Source organism: Sceloporus occidentalis, unplaced genomic scaffold, assembly GCF_023333645.1.
Source record: "Sceloporus occidentalis isolate IW3139 unplaced genomic scaffold, rSceOcc1.0.p SCAF_3, whole genome shotgun sequence".
Classification (NCBI taxonomy): domain Eukaryota; kingdom Metazoa; phylum Chordata; class Lepidosauria; order Squamata; family Phrynosomatidae; genus Sceloporus; species Sceloporus occidentalis.
In genome coordinates, this window is record NW_028316983.1 from 158,731,736 (window position 1) to 158,750,086 (window position 18,351).

At 39.1% G+C, this 18,351-nt stretch overlaps 1 protein-coding gene across 6 annotated transcripts in view; it reads left to right on the forward strand.

Moving 5' to 3' along the window:
- The window catches only part of LOC149316991 (uncharacterized), a 124,064-nt gene that overhangs the window by 73,306 nt on the left and 32,407 nt on the right, over window positions 1–18,351 (forward strand). For 2 of the 6 annotated variants that reach the window (XM_089516629.1, XM_089516628.1), the window contains exon 1: window positions 8,554–9,320. The exons of the other annotated variants lie outside the window; for them this stretch is intronic. In XM_089516629.1, the coding sequence (XP_089372755.1) occupies window positions 8,664–9,320 (657 nt within the window). In that variant the 5' untranslated portion in view covers window positions 8,554–8,663. Of the gene's footprint in view, window positions 1–8,553; window positions 9,321–18,351 lie in introns of those variants that run through there. 6 annotated transcript variants of the gene reach the window in all.

Consider the following 18,351-nt stretch of genomic DNA (forward strand, 5'->3'; position numbering starts at 1 on the left):
TTGTTTCCTTTGGGTAGATAAGAGAAGGCTGAATGGAGTTCCAGATGACTTTTTGGGATGGCCCTAAGGACACCACACTCATATATCGTATAAAACACAGTATGTCACCCACTTTCAGCATTACGCAGTTGTTTTAACTCTTGCAGTGAGATACTGCATCTTCATTCAAGGGTTTCTGTCTTCCAGTTCTGAAAGAAAATCTTGTTACTGAAAACTGAGCATGCCAACAAGACAGGTGTTCTGGCATAAAATTCTATAATAACATTGTTCTCTTTTAAGCTTTTCATTGTGGATTGCTGAGGAAATGCAGTTGTGTAAGTTGCGTACAAAGTAGGTTCTTGGATGACATTGGAAATTTTTCCTAGGAATGTGTTGTGTGGAATAGCCATCTACCACCCCAATGTTGAATATTGAATATTTGCTGATAGCAATTTTTTTATTTAAAATATGTCCACGAAAGTGAGCGCAAATGGGAAATATTAATATTTATATATTATTTCTCTAATAAAAGGTTGCTTGGACAAGGTACCAAGAAAGGTCACATCCAAATGTGAAAGCAGATTCTGGTTAAAGCTGTCTAGATGGTGAATGCAAGTGACATTTCAAGAACTGCATGACTATAATATACTCCAAAGTGAGTAGCAGAGCCACCTGCCAGAAATCCCATGTGGAAACAGACATTTAAAATATTTAGCGTTTTGTGTTATTTAGTCATTTATATTCCACATTTGCCCCAAAACTGGAACTCAAGGTGGCTTACAAAAATTAAAAAATAACACATGCAAAGACCTCAGTAATAGCAGTAATGTTGCTGTTAAAATGTAATTAAACATCACACTATTAAAAGAACATCAAACTATTAAAAGGTCATCCTACCTTCCCTCCTTGGTGTTTTTTAATCAACAATGCCAATTAAATCATGTGCAAAATAAAAACTCTGTCTAGTCTGAATAAAGAATCTATGGCCAAACTTGAGAGTTTATCAAAATTTGAGAAATAAAATTGTGTGTGTATGTGTTTGCATATCAGTCCTAAGGACTGATAAAAGGATGGCATAAAACTGGGGGGGAAATCCATTCAAAATGTCTACAAAAAATGCCCTTAAAGGTAACCTTTAAATGCAACTAGAAAGTTTAGAACACTAATAAAGTAACTCTAACACAGTACAATGAAAGGCTTTAAGCTTGATTCATATGTATTTGCCATTGTTTATTGCAAGTATTATTTGTTTTTATAGTACTTTTCTGAGCCACTTCCATTGCAGGTATTATAAGGAAAATGAGCAGAATTCACGTTCTGGATGAGGATTTCAAGTAGATAATCTGATACAAGGAAAAATGTGGTAGCGCTTTGAAAAGTTAATTTTTTGGGTTATATCTACCAGCATCACCCATTCTGAAGGGACACTGCATATTGCCTAACATTTCACGTATGAAAATTGGACAATGCATGGCCAAACAATGTTAATGTTAAAGTATGTTCATCAATATGGCAATAATTATTAATGAGGAAGAAGAGACAGGCTAGGAGAGGCTGCAACAGTTTGCCTTTGCCTGAATCTATGGAGAAGGGAAAGATGCTGTTGCCTTCTTTTGCCCTGCCCCTTCACTGAGTTGAGTACAAACCAGTGGCATCAATAAGGGATGTAGGGGGTGTGGACAGTACTGGGTGACACCCCAGAAGAAGGGTGACACTCAGCTGAGAGGCCTCTCCACACATCCCTGCTGCACGCCTTGGTGTGCAGCAGGGAGGGAGAGACCCGGGTCACCCCATCCTCCTTGCCCAGTGCAAGTTTATTCAAGTGGAAAGATGCTCTGGGCAATGAAAGAGAGGTCCAGGGCACCCCTTTTTTCCTGCCTGGTATAGGTTTACTTGAGTGTAAAGCCAGGTTGGGCAGGGAGGTGAGAGCATGCGCTTTTGGCCCTGCCCCCTGAAGGAAGAGAGAGAAACTGGGACATTTTAAAAGCAGTTATAAAAAGTAGGATGATGGAGGATTAATCAAGTCTATCCCTGCCAAATTGGAACAGTTGGAGAGTAAGCCATTGAACCTGCTGGCTGGGGATTCTGGGAGCAGTATCCCCAAAAGGTTAACATTCCTAAGCTCTGAATAAGTTGCCATCAATGGAAGAGGCTTCCGAAGAACTGGAGAAAGCCCCTGTTTCTTGTATTAATTAATCCTGGGAATTTCTCAGATTCTTACTATTTATTCATTGTATTCAAATGCATAGGGCATGTAGCAGTAGCTATTTGATAGATGCTTGGGACGCCTGGTACTCCCCATCCCTTGTTTTAGCCAGTGTGTGCAGAACATCATGCAGATGGAATGGAAGCACTGGATCATTTAAACCAAGAACTCCTTGTGATTGAAATAAACTCCACAAGGATGGTTTTAGGATCTACTTCTCTATGTATTCAGGCAGATGGCCGGTGAAGAAGAGTAGCTCCCTTGCCTGCAGGCTTTCTGTTTTGGAAACTGGACCTGTGAGCAAAGGGCAGGGAGGTGGTAAAGGAGGGCCTCTGCTGGAGAATATTGGAGTGAACAAATGCACTTGAAATAAATGTTTAAAGATGAGAACAAGGACCCAGGAGATTGTTCTCATCTTTAAACATTTATTTTTGTTCTCATCTTTAAACATTTATTTTTAATTGGCAAAATGTATTCCATGAGAGTATGAGTTGCCCAAGGTCACCTGGGAGTTTCCATGGCCTAGCAGTGATTTGAATCATGGTCTCTTTTAGTCCTAGTCCAACACTGCTACAACATGCTGGATCTGTATTGGATATATACCTGAAATTATGTATAATACTTCATGGACAGGATTCAATATTTGACTTCTGTAGCTGCAACCCCCCTTTACCACAGCAATGCCCCCCCCCCCCCCGTGGTTCCCAAAATAATCCCTGGAAAAATTGGGAATTCTTTGGAGCTACTTTTAGGTTACACATCTTGCTTGTGTTGGAAGCCAAGGGCCATATTGGATTTAGGTCAGTGTAGCTCATTCAGTGGACCATAGTTTACTGAGATCCCTTCAATAATGAATATGTTTGTCTTTAGGATGCTACAGGAATCCATTGCTTTTATTATAACAGATTAACATGGCTGCCTGTTCAGAGCTGCTACATGGTGTAGGGTGGAGCTGGAGGGGATATAGGGTAAGAATTTCTAGCAGAGATCTCAGGACAATCTAGTATAACATTTCTCTATTGGTAGTGTAGTTCTTCCCCTAATATTATAAGATGGGACAGTATGCTCCTGCAACATGATGCATGGGATACAAGCTCTTGCAAGGCAGGTGGTGCTGGTTTTACAAGGGGTTGTAGAAGTTTTAGCAAGAGTTAGGGAGTAAGAAAAGCACAGTATCAGAGTAGCCTGCCCTGGTGGCGCAGTGGTTAAATGCCTGTACTGCAGTCATTCACTCGTAAACCACAAGGTTGCGAGTTCAAGACCAGCAAAAGGGCCCAAGCTCGACTCAGGCTTGCATCCTTCTGAGGTCGCTAAAATGAGTACCCAGACTGTTGGGGGCAAATTAGCTTACTTGCTAATTAGCTTACTTGATGTTCACCGCTATGATCTTTGGAATAGCGGTATATAAATAAAACAAATTATTATTATTATTATTATTATTACATAATTTAAAATGATAAAAGAAACTGAAAATATTAAGTTTTGGGCAACTGTGATGCACAATGATATTTAGGCTATCAATGATAAAGTGCAGAGTTGGTCATGTCTGTGAATGGCAGGCTAGTCCGATACTGTATGTGGCATGCAGCCATAGAATGACCAGAGCTGGAATCCACTACTGGAATATTTCTGTTTGAGTTCTTGTTTGTCATGTTTAATGCCAACTACCATAAATTATATGATGCTCTGTCTGAGCCTTCAGCAAATAAGTACTCTGAAATAATTTGTGGGTTACCCGGAATGCAATATAAAAAACAAAAACAAAATAACAGTGTGGAATCTTTGGGAAATGGAAATCCAGTTTTCTCTTTCTGCTGATAAAAACTTGAAGTAACTTCCCAAGAAATTTATATCCAACTAGGTTACAGCAAATAAGACATTTCTTTAATTAAAAGCATAAACGTGTGGAATCTCTTTTAATTAGATATAGTGATATGGTATTTATATGGAGGTTGTTTGTTTGTTTGTCTCATTAAGCTCTAAGACATTTTACTTCCTGAGACAAAGTGATAATTTGTGCTTCTCTCTACCTAGTCAAGGTGTATGACCAACTGATGGTTTGTCAAGTTGATACATCAATTTACATTAGTGATAAAATGATAATTTCTGATTTTCCTACAGTATGTCATGATTTTATTTTATGTGCAAAGTAGAGACAAATATTTATCATAGGGTCTCCTCAGATTATGGAAAAGAAATTGTACCCGATTTATTATTGTTATTAAAAAGAACTACCAGTATGTAGAAAATCCCCAGACTACCAAGTTTATATTTTTATCTTCAAAATAAAGGGAACAATATTTTAAATGCATTATTTTCACTTAACATCTGACTTACATGGGATGTAACCATTTTCCATTTCTTTATTTGTTTCGGTTGTCTTTTCTTTTTTGCCTTATTTGTTTATCTTTCTTTCCTTCTATTGTCATTTTTTTTTTAAAAAATAGAAATTTATTTTTATTTTATTAATTTTTTGGCATTTCAGATTATATATCCACACACAGTTATTTCCTTTCCAGGTAATAATATAAAGCAATAAACATGTAAATAATTAACATCTTGCTGCTCTCTCATGCCATTAAGCAGATACAGTCTGTCTAATGAGAGTGTGATTCCCTCACTCATTGGTAACCTCCAAATTATCCTACCAACTGGATCTGAATTACAGTGGAGCCTTGTTATACGCTGGGGTTTGGTTCCAAGATCCCCCATGTATAACAAAATCCGTGTATGCTCAAGTCCCATTGAATATAATGACATAGCAAAATAGTGTCCCTTATAAAAAATGGAAAATCAAGGTTTGATAATTGAAATTTATACTTTTTTTGAACAGTTTCAAACCGTGTATGCTTGAATCCGTGTATAAAAAATCTGTGTATAAGAAGGACTGACTGTATGTTGCTGATGCAGATCCAGCCTCAAAAGCCTAGGGCAAAGGGGATGCCTTGCAGAACCTACTGTCAACATTTCCTCATGTTTCCACCATGTCCTCGTCTAAAAGTCACCTCTTATCCAGCCATATAGTCCACCACAGTAGCAATCTTCCCTCATGACTGCTGACATATGACCAGTTTTTAGCCTCTGCTATTTAGAAGAGGGGCAGGAAAGGGATTGTGTGGCCCTGTTTCACTGATATACTTTTGCCCCCCAATATCTCAGAGCTAAATGTTTCTGCAGAATTATCTTGTTTTACAGATGGTGCAAACACTTCTCTCAATGCTTTGTGGCTAACAGGGTTTTGCAGATGTCCAAAGTGTCAAGAGGATTTAGCTGTTCTTTTAACAGACACAGCTTGGAAATTCCCAAGTGCTTTTAAGCATAACTCTTCTTTGCTGGAACTTTCCTGCTTCTGGCTTTTGTGGTCTTTTCAGTGATGTCTTATGTTATTATTCTTTACATGAAATAAGGATCCCTGAACTATGGAATCCTCCTCCACCACACCATTCTTTCAGTTTCCTGCATTTAAATCAAAACCATTTAAATTAGTGTCATGAGGGCATTGCTGACTATATTTGCGTGTTAAATCTTGCAGACCTTTGTTTTGTACAAAAAGGATCTTACTCTAGGAAGGTCATTGCCAGACAGAACTTGGCATCTGACATTTTGTTTTCAACCACAGCTGTCACCAAACTAGGAGGAAACATTTGGCTGGCAATGAATTATCAAGATGGGAAATAAAGGCCCACAGAAATAGGTCCACCACAAGTCTGTGAAACTCTCTTTTTCACATAGGACTAAAAATATAGGGATAGAAAGAAATAAATGTGCCAAATTAGACAAAACAATATAATATCAGAAATGGGGACAGGCTATTCAGGACAACGAAACAGAAATGCCTATAAGAACATATGGAAAGGGATACTGTATATGTTTTTGCTGCTGTCCCAATGAAAATCCACTACAAATTATTCTTTGACCTGGGAGGGGACCTCATGAATGTGCAAAACAGCACTACATTGAGATATCTTTAACTTACAATTATTTATAAAAAAGTTATGAAACATACAGCAATATGTAACTTTGAGGCATAAAAATTAATTCAATAATCAGGATCATTTTGATCTCTGAGAAACTGGTGAGACCCCCAACCATACAAACAAAAACAGCTTCATTTATGTATCACTTCATACTGAACTAACAGTGTCTAAGTGGTTTACAACCACCTGTCATGCAGAAATGCACAACTAAAACACTCCTGAAAGATGCTCTCTATTTAAGATCTTCTTTTTTAAAAAAAAGAAAGACAAGCAAGACTCCATTAGACAGTCTGTTCCACTGTTGAACAGTTGTTACAGTAAAGATGTTCCTCCTTATGTTTAGATGAAATCTCTTTTCTTGTAATTTGAATCCACTGGTTTGTGTTCTAGTCCCTGGAGCAGCATAAAACAATATGGCTCCGTCTTCTACATGCTATCCCTTCAGATATGGCTATCATGTCACCTCTTTGCTTCTCTTCTCCAAGTTAAACATACTCAACTCTCTAAAATGCTCTTCATAAGGCTTGATTTTCACACCTTTTACTATCTTGGTCACCCCTCTCTGCACATATTACAGATCAGGGGTCAGCAAACTACGGCCCATGGGCCGGATCTGGCCTGGCGAGGCCTTGGGACCGGCCCCAGCCCGGTCCTGCCGCCAATTGCCGCCCCCTCCGCAGCTTCCACAGGTCGCCGTCCTGGGCTCCCTCGCGGCCTTTCTTCCACCAGACCTCTCTCTCCGGAGGGAAGAGAGATGAAGAAGAGGAAAAAGAGGAAAGTGGAGCAAGAGGAACGAGAAGAAGAGGGAGAAGGAGAAGGAAGAAAGGGAGGACAAGGAAGGAGGAGGAGGAGGAGGAGGAAGAATAGGAAAGAGATGGAAGAAGGGGGAAGGAGGGGAGGAAAAAAGGAAGAGGAGGAGGAAAAAGGGGAAAGGAAGAAGAAGGGGGAGGAAAGGAAGAGAAGGAAGAAAAGGAGGAAAAGGAAGGAGGAGGATGAAGGACTAGGATGGAGGAAGAAGAATAGGAAAGAAGGAGGAAGGAGGGAAGGAAGAGGAAACAAGAAGAGGAGGAAAAAGGGGAAAGGGAGACGGAACAGGGAGGAGAAGAAGAGGAAAGGGGAGGAAGGAAGAGAAAGAGAGATGAAGGAAGCAGAGAAGGAAGAAGGGGAGGAAGAGGAAAGAGGAAAACAGAGAGGAGGAGGAAGAAGGAAGAGGGAGGAGGAGGAAAAAGAAGGAAGACTACTACTCCTGAGGCTGTGAATGGTTTTGGGGGAACTGCGTTTTGAAAGGCGTTGCATGAGGAGAGTACGAGGCAGTGCTTATTTTTTATTTATTTATTTAGTTTTTCTTTAAAAATCATTTAATTATTTATTTTTTGGCTTCGGCCCCCCAGTTGTCTGAGGGACTGCAACCCAGCCCCATTAATTTCAGTATCAGAAATATCTATATATAGTCAGGGGGAAGCCAGAGTGCATAGGAGCATGATGTGCACCTCAGAGGACACATAGAGCTGTGTCATATCATCTCTGTCTTTCTATATTTACTTTCTGGGTTACACGGGGCATGGAAATGTTTTGTGACGAAGATGGCTATTTCATACTCAGAAGATTTTAACTGCTGTGCCAGAATGTCAACTGCCAGCTGCAGAAGGAAAGGCTAAAAGGAGCTGTCAATTTTTCTGATAACAAACTATATATGATAACAAACTATGTTATCGTTCTATACTTCTCTTCATTGTCATCATTATACATTGATTTGATAAAGTTGCTTTGTGTGGAGTTCTTATTTTGTTAACTACCAGTGTATGTATAAATAAATAAATAAATAAATGGAAAAAGAAAACATGTTTTCACTTGGTTGTTGCTAGTAATCATTCTTAAACTTAGAGAGAAAAATAGCCTGACACATCTATGACATTGTATGCATGTATATAGCTTTCCAAACTTACAGACTGTTTGCATAGAATATGCTTCTGGGATGGGGGACAAAAGGCTTGTTTTTTTTAGCTAAGCAACTGGTGCTTTAATCCAAACAATTAGCATTAAGCTGTAAAAATTTCAAGCACCCAAATTTAGCTTCCCCTTTAGGAGTTCCTATTTTGTTCAGATGTGGGATCCAATTGAATACCAGATGCATATCTCTCACAAGTGGCCGCACTGCTGCCAAAGTGTCTATTGCCTCTTTGGTTTCTCAGATGTCTCATAGCCTTTATGGTGTCAAATTCCCCTTGGGTGCAAATACTTCTTCTGCCCTCCTCTGACACCTGACGTCACAGAGTACAACTGCATTTAGGATGTCCTGCAATGTCTGCCTGGACCTTCATTATATTTTATCATATTTCCTCCCAACGATTCTGGTTGTTTCCTCACCTTATGGGACTCCTTAGGAATGAATTGAGCTGGATTTAGTAAGCTGACCATCCAGCCCCTTAGGAAACTGGGTGAAGAAATTTCAGAAGATGTTCTTTTCTTCCACTAACAGTGCATCTGTGTAAACAGGCACAATGACTACTTCCAGCAAGAAGACATCTTCTTCATCTGTGGTAAACTCCTTGGCCAAAATATTTGACCCAAATGCTTTAAAGAACCAGCATCCTACTTATGAAGAGGAACCCTCTCCTATATATCCATTACCAAGAGAAGATACCAGCTGCCCTGAAAACATGAATGGGCTGGATGTGAAGGTTGTTTCCTTGGATCAGAAAATAAACACATTGTTGACAATGCAAAACAATGTTCTTCAGAAGCTGGACTGTGTTTCTCAGGAAATCTATTCAATGGGGGAAAACATTGAACTCTTGAAGGGAAAAGGGAAAAACTCTGGAGTTGGAGTATCCACTGTAACATCTGAAAAATCAGATGTGAGCATATTGTGCATAGAAATCAACAAAAAGCTCTCTGATATGAGTAAGAATGCAGAACAACAATCCAAAAGGCTTGATGGACTGGAACACATTGTGCTGGGCATACAGCAGCTTGTTGGCTCTTTGGTAGAAAAATTAAAGACTTCGACCATCACAGACCTAATGCGCAGAAATGAAACTTCTCGTAAGTTTCTTAGAGTTGGTGGCTATTTGAGAAAAGATAAATCTGGAAATCTTTTCAGGATGCAGACATTCTCAGACAAAAAAGAACTCTTGTTCAGCAAATGGAATGAGAAGGTGAGCCCAGCCATGCAATTAATGCTTTTTCTGTATTGACCTCGTTGGGCATTACTTTGCATTCAGTTATGCATGGGATGGGGGAATGCACAAAATTAGAATTTGTTACCAGTGAAAAGTCATACTCAACTAATGATACTTGCTGGCTTTCTCATAACTTTTAATTCACAGTGCATTCCTTCTATAAAGCACGACTACAGCAGATGTCTAATTATCCTACCTGTACAAAATTTCATCCATTTGAGTACAGCTGAGTTCTAACCAAGCACTGATTAGAACTTATTACAGAATTCCCAGTCCAATTCCAATTTCTTATTGGAAAATTGCTAAAATTTAACTGTTATAGGAACCAGTTATGAAGTCTCTTCAACAAGCTTGTGTGGGCTGGATGATGCCAATGATTACAATAATACAGTTAACTACAAGTTAATGGTTTGATTTGCACAAAACCCTAAACCATGGGTGGGCCTTTGGGATATTTTTAGATCCATTTCATCTTCAGGTGGATTCTGAAATGCAGGTGGGGGGAAATGAATCGCTTTAAACTGGTGACCTAAACCAATGGGTGACATAACTAAAAGATAACTACCTGAATTGAGAGGTAATAATCACAATACCACTTTGTACAGCATGCTTAAAGTATCTCTATATTTGTATATTTAAAGCAGGGGTAGGCAACCCTTTTGAGCCGGGAGCCAGGTTGCTGTCCCTCAGACAACTGGGGGGCCGAAGCCAATAAATAAATAAATAAATAAATAATTTTTTAAAAATTAAATAAATAAATAAACCAGGACAAATGTAGGACAAAATTTTCAAATGGAGGGCACTTTTTAAATAAAAAATGGAGGTCACGTGAAAAAATTTGCTGATTTTTTAAAAAATGTTAAGATAAATGCATGTTTCTGAGGCTTCTATAGACAATTGTCCCACCATGCCCCTCGCGCGAGACACCAAAGGCCCCGGCGGCAATCGGCAGCAGGACCGGTCTGGGGCCGGTCCCAAGGCCTCGCCGGGCCGCATCCGGCCCACGGGCCGCAGGTTGCCTACCCCTGATTTAAAGTGTTCCAAAGGACATTTCATCCTACCACATTTATAGCACTGTGATTCCACTTTTAACTACCAGGGCTGTGGTAGATCCCTATGGGATCCTGGGACTTGTAGTCTAGTGAGGCACTAGAGCTCTCTGGTAGAGCATTCTAAATGTCCTTTCCTAAACTTTAAATCCCAAAATTCTATAGATTGTTGCACTATCACTGTGTAGTGTGAAAGGTTCCCAGAACTTTTACATACATAGGTTTGGATCCAGTACAATATTTCTGCTGGGTTCCACTGTTTTTACCTGTAGGGATAGAACTTCCTCCTCACCCCCTTGCTGCCTTCCAAGGCTCTGAAAATCTATTCCAAAAGGCTTTCCCAGCCCAGTTGAAAAGTTTTTTTAGGACACACTTGAGGCTGCAGGAGGGAATGAGGTTGCTCTTCTATTATCTGTTGACAGAAGCAGCAGAATTTACAATTGGATACTGGCCTTTGTCTCACTAAACTAAAATGTCTCTGAGCGAATCTTCATCGCCATTTCCATAGTAGTCAAATTGGGACTGAGACAATAGTGACACACCATCCTAGTAAGCTTGTAGCTTAGAGAAATTGTGGATAAAACTTGGCTGCTTTGTAATCCACCCTCTTGGCTACTGTCCCATTTACCACTGTTGAACTAAGGTACTTTACAAAACCATTATCCTTAGACAGCCTCACTTCCTTGTTACAGAAAACATGGCTGGAATAAACATATGTAATTCAATAAAGGCCAAGAGAGTCTGGTCAGCAGCAAGGCATCAGCTTGCTAAGTGTTTCCTTTCAGTAATTTCGGCCAAGGTTCCCTGATGCGTCTGGGTACCTTTGTAAGCACTATCTCAATTACAAATAACTAAATGGGGAAAATTACATATACAAATTAATGAAGCCATGAAACTTATAAGCTGTTTGAAGATACCAGGTTCTTATCCTATGAAGATAATTTAACAGTTACAGCTAGGCTGCATCTACACTGCAAAAATAACCCAGTTTGACACCTCTTTAACTGCTGTGGCTGAGTGCTGGAACTGTAGTTTGTTGTGTCACCAGAACTCTCTGACAGAGAAGGCTAAATAACTCTCAAAACTACAACTCCCAGAACTCCATAACGTTAAGCCATGACAGTGAAAATAGTCAGCCCTAATCTGATAGAAGGTACTACTACTGTAGGGAAAGAGGAAGACCACATTCCAGATGGATAGACAGTCAAGGAAGCCACAGCCCTGAGTCTGCAAGACCTAAGCAGGGCTGTTGTTGATACGGTGGCTTAGAGGTCTCTTATTCATAGAGTACCATAAGTCAAAACTGACTTGATGGCAGTTAACAACAACTGCTGGATTTATATAGAATAAAGTCCCAATGATTTAAGCAGGAGACAAGCACACACTTATCTTTTAACTATGATTTTGCAGTTCATATGTGTTGCAAGTCACCTTGTCAAGACTTCTAACTATTTTAAAAATAAATAATATTTTCCCCTTCCAATGAAATGAAAGACACATAAAATTGTAAACCTTGGCTAATATTTCTGTGAGTGTTGTCTTTTAATCCCAACATTATTTGTCTGTATTATGTACTTAAAGGCATACCAAGTCTTGGTATGATGAATAGCTTAGGGTGTGGGAAGGTCGGAGAGACTGTTAATGATGCTGTACATTTAGTAAGTCTGGTCAAAAGTAGGCATTACTGGGCATCTCATGGGGTCCAAATCCCTGTAAGAGCCTATTCACATGCTCTGAAGCTTCCCAGTTTTGCTTTCTTCCTCCTTTTTGTTTTTGGCTCTCTTCTTTGCTTCCTATTCTGCTTCCTTTGCTCTCTTGGCTCTCTTCTTTGCTTCCTAGTCTGAAGACGGAAAGACAAAAGTGAGGAGACAGAACAGCCAGTGCATTCAGACAGGAAAAGTAGGAGGATGAGAGAGAAATGGGAGATTTTAAAAGCAGATGAAAAAGTGAGACAACTGAGGATTAATCAGGACTGTCGTTGTTGGATGGTCTGCTAAAGATGTGACCAGAAGTGACACACATCACTTCTGAATCACCCAAAAGGTCAACCAAACAGCATGGGTTGGTCCCTTTACAGCTGCAGAAATTCCAAAAATCAAGGAGTGTAAGCTTCTGGGCTCTGGAGTATTTAGATATTCTTTCTTTGTTGTGTTAGCTAGGGCGGATACGATCAACAGTTCACCACCATTTGGAGATCCATAACTTTTCCATTCCTGATGTAGAGAAAAGTATATATTTCAACAGAATCTAGAATCAGTCTAACTATTCTTTAGAAAGATACATCATTTGGATTTGCTAAGCATGCATCTGTATGATGTTAAGTGTAACCAGGTTGTAATTCAAGTTTTGTTGAACAAGGAACAGAAGGAACTCTTGGTTATACCTTACAGCTGGGCTTGTCTATTGCTTTTGCTGACACTTCCTGTCATGTTAGGCCTGATATTTACTGTTGTTCTGAGTACAATTGGCAATTAGAATCTCATCATCCAATCCACAGGGAATGAAAACATGGTGTTTTTTCAACAGAGCTACTGATAAATCTAAGCCATATTCAACGCTATGTTGTGGTTAGAGGTATAGATACTATCCACAATGCTTACCATATGTTTTGTGAAACAAAGTATTGAATAAATAATAATAATAAGCAACAGCAACAACATAAACATATACATTTGTTTATTTTTTACACCAAGATGCAAATAATGAGTGCATTTCATAAAATATGGTTAATACTCATTTGAATGAGGCCTGTGTTGTAGAGTTATATATTCCACTGGGGAGGGAGGAGATGTGTGGTAATTTTTGTCTTCTCAGTGGCTTTAATACAGACTAAGAGATGTTCAAATACAATGAGATCAGTGATTAGAGATTCACATAATAGGGATGTAAATAATATTTGCATTTTTTGTTGGCCTTGACAGCAAAGAATGTCTCAATTTGATGAGGCACCCCTTCATTAAAATAAAAAAAATGTCAACTTCCATAAGATGTTTTTGTCCCTGCATTAGAGTGAAAAGACCAGCAGTTGTGGGAAGGGGAGGAGGTTGTGTGTGTGTGTGTGTGTGTGTGTGTGTGTGTGTGTGCATCTGTTGACTTTTGCAAAATAATGAATGAAAAGAATCAAAAGGAAAAAATCATTGAAAATATGCAAAAACACAAATCATCATGCAAAAACAAATCACCCATTTTATTTGTAAAATAAGCATTCCAAAGTCATTCCAAAATCATTAGAAAATTGGTGTTCTCTAGGAGTGGCCAAAACATCGAATTATATATGAACATCTCGCCACCTTTTATAGAAACATATGTGGTTACTTTTTGTGTTTTTATTGTCCAACTTTAGTTATATTAGCAATAGCAATTGCAATAGTAAGTGCATTTCAGTACTACTAATCAGTGCACTTACTAAGCACTCCCTAAACAGTTAACAACAAGCTAGGCACTAATTTTAGTGACCTCGGAAGGATGCAAGGGTGAGTCGACCCTGAGTCCCTGCCTGGTATTGAATTCACAAGCTTGTGGCTTGTGAGTGAATGGCTACAGTACTGGCATTTAACCATTGTGCCCCCACAGCACAGTGGTTAAATTCAAGAGCATTATTGTATGCAACTAAGTATGTACTTACTTTTTGTGCTTTGGTATAGTTGCACATGGCTTGGTCTTAGGAAAGACAAGCCCCTCTCATTTTGGTGCTCATATATCACAATCCACAATGTTAGTTTGGCTGGGAATGACATACTGAAGTGCTTGGCATCATCACTCAGATTAGTATCTCAGCCACAACTATTAAAGGGATTGACAGAGAAGTGAGATATCTGAGCCTAATAAATCTCTTAGGGTATTTTTGAGGCAGACCCTATATAAACACTCATGTGCAGGCAATATAGTGTTTGCAAATGCAAATTTCCATATGTAATATATAATATATTCCATATATAATCTCCCCTGTTAAGTGCAGTTGAAGTGAAGCCAACAAACAGTCCCATTTGGCACCAGATTCAACCTGATGGGATGATAAAGGGTAAATGCTTCAGGCAGCTTTATGAAAACCTTCATTATAGAGCTTCTGGCAATGGGAAGAAAATCAAAGGGTTTTATTAGGTGAATGAAAAAAAAAATGAAAGCTGAATATCAGAAACTTTGCCAGGTTACTCCTGGTGGTGCATAAAGAAGGAATTCAACCTTTCTTTTTATAAAAGGAGTCAGGTGTTCATAAAACTCTCCCACTTAATATTAGTCTGAATCTTAAAATGTTACTAAAAGTATATATATGCCTCATGATGCCTTAATGTCTAATTCCTGCCTTTTTTCATTACATATATCTTCAAACATGTTCTCCCAAGCATGGAATCAGATTGTGGCAGCTGAGAAAGGGAACTCATTGTGAGCAGAGTTAAAGGTAGTTCTTCTGCCTGGGCAGCTCCAAGAACAAATTGCCCTAGCAAGGATTTAGTCAAAAATGTTCTAGAAGGAGCCGCCAGAGACCATAGAGAAAGAAGACCCTGTTCAGCTCAGCACAGTACAACACCCATTCCTCTTTGAATGCAACCTGCTCTGCTGCTGCCAAGTAAAATGTGATCTGGATGCTTAAGAGAAAGTGGTAATTAAAAGCAAATATTTTGCTGGGTTAGATTGGAGCTTTTCCCAGTCTTGGGTCCCCAGTGTGTTGCTGGGCTACAATTCTCATTATCCCTGGACATAGGCAATTGGGGATGATGGTATTCCAGCAACAGCATGGGGACCAACGTTGGGGAAGCCTGGGTTAAACAAAAGTGCAGTGTTCACAAACAGCAAGTGAGCAACAAACCCTGAGTTGGAACTATATCCTTTCAGAGATGGCGAGAATTTAAATGCAGCAAGCCCTTCATATCCACAGATTCCTTATCCATGGATTCAACCACCCAAGGCTTGAAAAGACTTCAAAAATATATAAATTCCAAATAGCAAATCTTGATTTTGCCATTTTATATAAGGGACACCATTTTACTATGCCATTGTATGCCATGGATTTTGGTATCCATGAGGGAACCTGGAACCAAAACCCAGCAGATACCAAGGGCCTACTGTTTATCTTCAGACTAGCTATGGATATTTCACAGATTTATAGTCACTTTGGCAAAGGCAAAGTACTTGCATGTAGTAGTTGTATAAAGAACTATGAGTTTGGCTCAGGGCAAACTATCTACATGTGATATCTTTTAGATGATATTTCAGAAAAAAGGGGTGCATCCACACTGCAGAAATAAAGCAGTTTGCCATCAATTTAACTTCCATGTCTCTATCCTAAAAAGACTTGAGATTTTTTAATTTGATGAGGCACCAGAGCTCTCTGACAGACCAGGATGAATTCCTCACCAAACTGCAAATCCCAGGATTCCACAGGAAGGAGACACAGCACTTAAAGTGGTATCAATCTGATTTATTTCTGCAGTTGGAAGAGCTGTAAGATGTCATAATGACTACATTCTGATCAGACTTGGTCACAATGGTGTATTGGAGCTAGGATTAAAGTACTAGAAGATATATATATGTGTGTGTGTGTGTGTGTGTGTGAAAGGACAATCATCTCAGCCATGCAACCCCTTCAAACATCTTTATTATCTCTGAAATTATTGCAGTCCTCCTACCACACAACCTGAAAGATGGATCTTCCCAGCAAAAGCAATATTGTTGTGTTATCCTTGATTCTAATATGCAGTTATGACCCATTAGCTTCAAAATAACTGCTTCAGCTGAAGGTGAAGACTGCTGGAACTAGTTTGTTTTATATGGATCAATACAGCTACCTGCCACTTACATACATAAGCTCTACTTTGCAGGTTGCCTGTCATGAGTTGGGGTGAAGAATATTTTTAAAATATTTAAAAAATGGTTAAATATGATTTTCTCAAATCTCAGGAAACACATAAGAGAAGAATCCTAGACTGGCAAGAATCATTGCCGTTCAAGGCTTATTCTGAATAAAACATGCACAATTTTATACTGGAGGAAAGAGTATTTCCATCCCCAAAATTAGTTTATTATATAGAAAACAGTGTTTTCTGAACAGAAAATAATTTTTCTTTGAAGACATTACTGTTTTCTATACAGGAAACTTTTTATCTGGGGAAAAGTATTGTTTTGGTACAGAAAATATTGTTTTCTGCTCTGAAAATGAATTTTTCTCTGTGAGGAAAGGCCTGTTTGCATTTGGGGTTGTGTGAAAATAAGTCTTGAACTGTGAATAATTTTCAATAACTGCTCTATTTTCAACAATTTTCTCAGTGATGAGAAAAATTGTAAAATTATTCATAGAACAAAATTTAGAAAGATTGATATCTCTAGCTGAGTGCCTGCACATCAACATTTAGATGACAGCATTGCTTAGCCATGCATTCTTTTTTGTGTGTTTGTGTGTCTTCAAGTCATTTCCGACTTATTTCCAAGCAAAGACTCTCATGAATTCAGCTTCAGTCAGATGTTTGATTTGCAATTTGGTCCTATAAATGTTTACTCAGAATCAAATCATGTTAAATCCAATTGGTTTTATTAAGCATACAGTTCTAGTCTCAGTGACTGGCACTTTCATTTCTGTATTTATTCTATCTTTGTATGTACAGATACGGTGAATAAATGTTGGATGCACCTAGGTTTTGCAATGTTAGTTAATTTGTTCTGCCTTTCTGTAGGTGTCACTGTGACATTGTAAATGGTAGAAAAAGAAATACCAGACATAACATATGAATATACTCAGAACTCTGATATATTTGTCATCATCCTTCTATAACAGCAAATTATACCTTTTAAAAAGTGTTATTCTTTTTTTAATACCTAACTATCATGGTTATATATTTGAAATTTGACAAAAATGTTAAGAAGTCTGGAAAAAAGCTTATTGTTATAGCCAAATTACCTTCTTTTGGTCATTAGCTGAAGAATTGTAATGTGTGTAGAATATTCATGAATATTCTAATTATGAAAAGGACAATTAAGAAAAGTTCTCAAAACCCCAAATATATAGAGAATAGTATATTGTGATGCACGTTTCCTAAATAAAGTAATTTGGATACTGCAGTGTGACTGTAGCTTATGGCCCTGACTTGGAAGCCACTAGCTGTTACTGTGGGTTTCAAAAGAACAAGGAAGCTATGGTGCGTTACAGACCGCCCTAAAGCGGGCGGTCTGCTGCCGCCGCCATTAGCTACAGTGGTAAGCCCCAGCGGCCAGACAGCGAGGCTTCCGTCCGCAGCTAAAAAGGAGCGCCGAAACGGCGCTCCTTTTTGGCCCTCAGAAGTGGCGCCGCAAGGCGCGAGGCGCACACTCATTGCATCACTTCCGCCGCACCACGTCTGGACGCACAGCATCCACGACCTAAAAATGGCAGCACCCATGTGCATGGGTGCTGCCATTTAGAATGCGCTCCGCGCATGTTAAGAACAGGGCCGGTTAGGAAGGAGCGACCCTTCCTAACCCTAGCACGCTCCTTCCTAACCCTAGGACGCGCGGAGCGCATCCTAAATGGCGGCCTGTAACCCGCCTAAGATTGCAGTTTCACATATTGGCTTCAAAGAACCAGGCAGACCTTTGGTTGTCTGTAGTAAAGCCCACTGAAATTTACTTTTGAGTAGATATGTATAGGACTATGCGGTTAATAATAGTTTTTAAAGCAACTAGCCTACTTTATGCTTTCCAATTCACATTGCAACTGACTGTCTCAAACTCAATTTTGTTCTTTCGTCTGTTGCTGCTACTGCTTGTTGTTACAGCTGACCCTTGTTATACACTGGGGTTTGGTTCCAAGATCCCCTGTGGATAACAAAATCCGTGGATGCTCAAGTCCCATCAAATATAATGACATAGCAAAATGGTGGCCCTTATAAAAAATAGAAAATCCATTTGATATTTGAAATGTATACTTTTTTTTTAACATTTTCAAACCCTGGATGCTTGAATCCGTGTATAAAAAATCTGTGTATAAA